General features: G+C 47.7%; 1 protein-coding gene and 1 pseudogene across 1 annotated transcript; both read right to left on the reverse strand.

Moving 5' to 3' along the window:
• Positions 1-331: 331 nt before the first annotated feature.
• Positions 332-1,309, reverse strand: LOC119464642 (uncharacterized; annotated as a pseudogene).
• A 2,280-nt stretch (positions 1,310-3,589) lies between these two features.
• Positions 3,590-4,985, reverse strand: LOC119464973 (uncharacterized). The gene has a single exon (XM_037725829.2). It carries the CDS (start codon positions 4,960-4,962, stop codon positions 3,751-3,753), a length of 1,212 nt encoding a protein of 403 aa, XP_037581757.1. The 5' UTR covers positions 4,963-4,985; the 3' UTR covers positions 3,590-3,750.
• Positions 4,986-5,859: the final 874 nt, after the last annotated feature.

Here is a 5,859-nt window from a genome sequence, read left to right on the forward strand (position 1 = left end):
ATCAGGGAGGGAGCAGTCTACCTGACTGGAGCAGTATTTTTTTATTTGGGGTGTTGCTACGCTACGCTGCGCTCCGCAAGACCCCAACGACCGCCGCTTCGCGTCGGCGCCCGGTACCACGGCTGCCGCCGTGGCACCGGGGTTCAAACGACCACGCTGGCAAACAGAGAGGATAAAAAGAAAAACGTGATATTAAGAAAAAAAATTCTAGCCCGGGCGGGAGTCGAACCAGCGAACGCATGATCCCAAAGCGAGCGCCGTAGCCACTCACCCATACAGCCACTTTTTTTTCTTTAATGCATGGAAAATAAAGTGGAAGGTATATTACAGTGCGGACATAGCTACACACTTAAAACTCGGGCAAACACACACATGCGTCCAACAAGTGCATCCAGTCAGGCGGAGGTTCCTGCACGGCGTACACACTTCTTATATAAGCTGCACTTTCTTGAAAGAATGATCTTGTAGATCGCGGGCTTTCGGCATGGCGATCACACATTCTAGCTCTCCATAGGCTATACAAACCCAGTACTACGAACATGTCATAGGGAGGACCGCCACTAATCTTAAACGGTAAGAATCTAATTGCGTATGGAGTGATGTCAATGTCCTTTTTAAGCGTCCGTTGGAGAATGTCCCAGAAAAATATAGCATCTGTACAGTCTATAAAACAGTGATCTATAGTTTCAGCACGTGGACACAGTCGACAGTTCGTGGACCATGGCACGAAGCAGCCCCTCGCCTTCAACCAGGTTTTAACAGGAAGTGTTTCCGTATGCAGTTTAAAGAAAAATGTTTTAGCTCCAGGAGGTATACACATTTTACGGACCCGCCTAAGTACATCCTGATAAGGCTGATTTAAATAAGGTGCACGATACAAATGATCTGGGAAAATCGAATACACCAGTGCAGCAGAAATTTCTTTTCGACTCGCAGTGAAAATGTACTCCAGGCTGAATCTAACTTTCAAGAAAAGGAATGAATCCACAACCTCCTTGAGAAAGCCCCAAGGAGCCTGTGTGACATCTCTGGCATCTGATGACACTACTATATCAGGAAGGTAATGAGCTAATCGGAGCTGTAACATTTCACGCAAAAAGGGATGATCACTGTCTCGAAAGAAAAACAGACGAGAAACAATTTGCCTGACGAAGAGATGGACTAATCCTAAACCACCTCGTTCAAGAAGGACGAACAGATTATCGCGCCGCATGGATTCGCAACTCGAGCTCCAAATAAATGTTGCAAATACGCGATGCAGTGCCTAAATACGAAGTCTTGAGCAGTGCAGTACTTGCAGCACATACATGAGACGGGAAACTAAAAACACGTTGCACACTTCAGCACGACTGAACATTGACAAATTCCGTCCTCGCCATGAATTCACTTTACTTTGTATTTTCCCTACTTCCCCGGACCAATGACTGTTGCTATTTCTATACTGTGAGAGAGGTACACCTAAATAGCACAGATCATTTTTCCATTGAATGCCTGCGTAATGTGATGGCATTGTGGCCCATAGTCCAAACCAAAAACCTGAACTTTTTTCAAAGTTAATGCTGGCACCAGAAGCCGCACAAAATTCTTCTGTAATTGCGAGAGCAGTCTTTAGACTCTTTTTATCAGTACAAAAGAAGGCCACGTCGTCTGCATATGCAAGAACCCGAATCTCACTCGACGGCAGTTTAAACCCTTGGAAATTTTCTTCTTTCAGGATGCTCATACAAAGTGGCTCCAAATACAGGCAAAAGAGAAGCGGTGACAAAGGGCATCCTTGTCTTACTGATGATAAAAGCCTAATCGGATCGGAGAGAGAACCATTCACTATCAACCTCGTTGAGCCATTAGCACAACATATTTTGACACCTTTAAGGAGCTGGGATCCGATATTTATATGCTCCAGTACACCAAACAGGAACGAGTGATTCACCCTATCGAACGCCTTAGCCAGATCTAGCTGTACCATTGCTACCTGTCCAATCCCCTCGGCTACACACTCAAGCACAGATCTCGCAACATGAATGTTGGTCTGAATGGACCGACCTCTGATGCCACAGGTTTGATGATCACCTACCACAGATCTTATCACGACTTGTAAACGGTTAGCTAATACTTTTGCAAAAATTTTATAATCCACATTGCATAAGGAAATAGGCCGGTATCCGTCCACTTTTTGCAATTTAGTTTCATCATTGCTTTTGGCTATGAGTACAGTGTGCCCTTCATACATTGTGGCAGGTAGGTAACCTACCTCCAAGGCTTCACGGTACACCTGAAGTAATAATGGGGACAAGAGGGAACGAAAACACTGATAAAATTCGGCAGTAAGGCCATCCGGGCCAGGCGTCTTGCCTTTCGCTAATGAATCTATGCATGCAGTTATCTCATTAATATCAATGTCATCGTTTGTATAATCATAATCGTCCTGATTTAACTGAGGCAGCAGGGATACACATTTGGTGGCAGACACACATGTATCCAATGGCTTATGGCTTCGAAATAAATTTTGGTAATGTTAAAAAAACGCTTGAGTAATGAGGGTCGGCTCATTAACAACGATTCCACCATAGTCTATTTCTAGGATTTGTTTAGACAGCGCATGTCGGCGCTCATCACCTAGGGACCTACTGCATGGCTGTTCTAGAAAACGCTGCGCTCGCGCACGCACTAGTGCACCTCTGTATTTTTCTGCGTACAAAACCTGTAACTGCGCCTTGGTGTTATGAATATCAATATATTCACCCGGATGTAGACATTCAAGTTCATGTAATTCCTTCAGAAGTCTATACAATTCTCTGTAGTTATTCTTTTGTTCAAAGGCCAATATTGATGATTCTTCGATAGCTATCATTTTAATTTCCTGTTTGATTAATTCCCAAACAGCAAAAAGAGGCAAGTCCTTGCGACATGATAGATGAGCTATAAACTCAGTAACACGCTTTAGGAAGCAATCGCGCGAAAGGAGTTGGTTATTAAATTTCCACAACTCCCAGCACATACGCCGGCTTTAGTATCGACGGCTACCAAAAGATGCTGAGACTAGGCAATGGTCACTGAAGAACACAGGGTGCACAGTGTAACCATGAATAAGTGATAGGGCGCTAAGCGAAACGTAAATTCGATCAAGCCTTGCATGCGAGATACCTTGGAAATGCGTGTAGCGACACCCTGCTTTTTGATGTTCCCCAATGTCTGCAAGCTGATAATCACACATCAGGCGTTGCAACACATCACTACTTGGATCACGTCTCAGCCTCAATGACGCACGATCTTGCACATTACATACACAATTGAAGTCCCCAAAAAGGACCAATGCACGATCAGTAGACAAATGATGTTCTAGAGATAAAAAGAAACACTCTCGTTCACGTAGCTTGTTCGGGGCATAAACACACACAAATCTAAAGCTAATACCACTGATATCAATATCACACCATATTAGGCGCCCTTCCCTATCTGTAAACAAATGCAGCACATCACATTGTAAATGTTTTCTAACGAATAACATACAACCAGCGGAAACTCCTATTGCATGGCTTACACAAACATTACACAAACAAAGTCAGATAGAAATGGAGTTAGAGCTACTTCTGTGTTTTCATCGGATTCAATCTTTGTATCTTGGATAGCAGCAATATCTAATTTCCTATTGCGTAGCAAACGAAGGAGTTGAACTTGCCGTCGCTTACTGCGTAAGCCACGGACATTTAAAGTACCAAAGTGGAAGGGAAGAGCGCCCGCCATGATTACCTATGTTGGTGCAGCGTTCACACGCTGCTCTAGGGGTGCATCACTCCCGTCTTGAGGAGGGGATGCGCTGGCGACCTTTTGCTGCACTTCAACACAAGAGACATCTGTGGGTGCAGGCGTTCCTCGGAGCGGTTTTGTCAACTTCGACACTTTGGGAACCCGGGCCTCCTTTCCCACGGACGATGGGTTGTCAGCTGGCGCTGGACGCTTCTTAGTAGCCTCACACATCAATCCAGATTCCACTGATGGCGGGCGGTCTTGAACTGGTGGCAATTCTGCCCATGACATAGTTGGTTCGTCGTCAGGCAACTTAGTATCCTCCACAGCGGCAGGCTTCGGGCTAAGGCTATCGTCAGCCGATGAAGGCTTTGTCTCTTCCTGTCGATGAGCTTCAGCGGGTGTTTCACCGGTCGCATCCACAACCTCGCTCACATCCATTAGATGATCGGTGATGGTCTCATCCTCAGCTGGTCTGTTTCCACGAAGCTTGTCAGCGTAGGTTCCGATGCATGCATCTGCAATGTGACCGTAGCGGTGACAGTTGCTGCAGCGTGGTGTCCTACATTGTCGCCGGATATGCCCGACTCTGTTGCACCGTAGGCAAAGTGGTGGTCGGCCAGGAACCAAGATGAGGCACTGGTGCCCGTATATGCTCAATAGGTGAGGCAGATTACTTGCAGAGACTCCGTCCTTCAGTGTAAACGCCACGTCGCGATTAGTCATTTGCCAGCCCTCCATGCCGTCACACCGCCACATTTCTCTCGTGATAGACTGCACTGTTCCATAAGGTTCTAGCGCTTCAACAATCCGTCTCTGTTCGAGGTGTGGGGGAAGCCAAAGAAGCTTCATCTTGATATTTTTGCATTCTGGGTCTATGACAAGGCACTTGAGGCCCTTCACCAGCAGCTCGCCTTTGTCGACAAGTTTCTGTTTCGCGATGCTATTAACGCATGTTGCTAGCCACAAATGGCTCATCTGGTACTGTCCAGCACCGAGGATATCAGCTGCATTCAGAACAGAAAGGAGTGCATCGCGAAAGTCTGGGGCACGATATGGCCGCCCTGCCAGGTCAGCATGCAGGAAAACTGAGTTGAGAACGGTATTGCCAGTTGGTAGACGAGGGAGAACGACCTTATAATTACCGGAATCAGTAGTTGACGGGGGGTGGAATCCTCGGCCCAGGGCCGATGCGCTGTTTCCAGCAGAGCTCATCGCAGACGTGGCCGTTCGAACCGGCTTCTTCTTCCCTCACCCATACAGCCACGCACCGAAGCATTGCATACAGCCACGCACCGAAGCATTGCATTCATGCGAACCATATGATCGCGTTCGAGCGCCCTCGGCGAACGAAACCACCTAGAAACGCGGTACGCGCGAGCGGCGCAGCGTGGCGCCAGCGGTCAAACGCTGTACCTACTAGCAAATGTAGTGTTGCCGCCCGGTGCCTATAGGAAGATTCACCCCCCTGGTGACACGGATTGGCCAATGGGGAGCGGAGGAGGCTGGGGCGACAGGAGGCGGTGAGGAGGAAACGCCGGGGTGAGCGCGGTGGCGGCAACATCTTGGAATGGCGCTACTTTTTATATACACTGTTTAGAAAAATTCATCCGTTTACGGAGAAACCTACTGGCAATGCGTTGCCAGAAATTTTTCCGTACTTAAAGGGCCCCTAAACCACCTCAGATATTTTTTTAACATTTCAAGTAAACATGCGCATCGAGTTCAGAATGCCGTCACGATCAACGATGCCAAACGCTGCAGCGCTACGCGCCGCGGGCGCGCCAAAAAAAAAAAAAAAAAATCAACTCTGTCCTTCTCTTGTGGCCTTTCCGGTATCCCCAGCGGTCGTCACGATGTCAGCAGGGTGAATCTGATGATGTCAGCGTTGGGGACGATGCCCATTGGTCGAACAAGAAACTACGACTTCCGGTTTGTCTGCTAGCAGCTACGCGCGCTCCCTGCTCTTCCTTGTCGTGTTGCTCGCTTGTGCACCCTTGCGAATCGGTGATTACAGCCCGCAAGGCAACTGCCAAATCGCTCCCGTTCCAACGCAGTCGTGCTTAGCGGTCTGATTGCAACAGTGTTGGCCTTTCTAGACGACCGCGCAAC

The sequence above is a fragment of the Dermacentor silvarum genome, chromosome 9 (genome assembly GCF_013339745.2).
Source record: "Dermacentor silvarum isolate Dsil-2018 chromosome 9, BIME_Dsil_1.4, whole genome shotgun sequence".
Taxonomy (NCBI): Eukaryota; Metazoa; Arthropoda; class Arachnida; order Ixodida; family Ixodidae; genus Dermacentor; species Dermacentor silvarum.

Coding starts and splice junctions, on each gene's coding strand:
- LOC119464973 (XM_037725829.2), bottom strand. CDS start 4,962: ATGAGCTCTGCTGGAAACAGCGCATCGGCCCTGGGCCGAGGATTCCAC.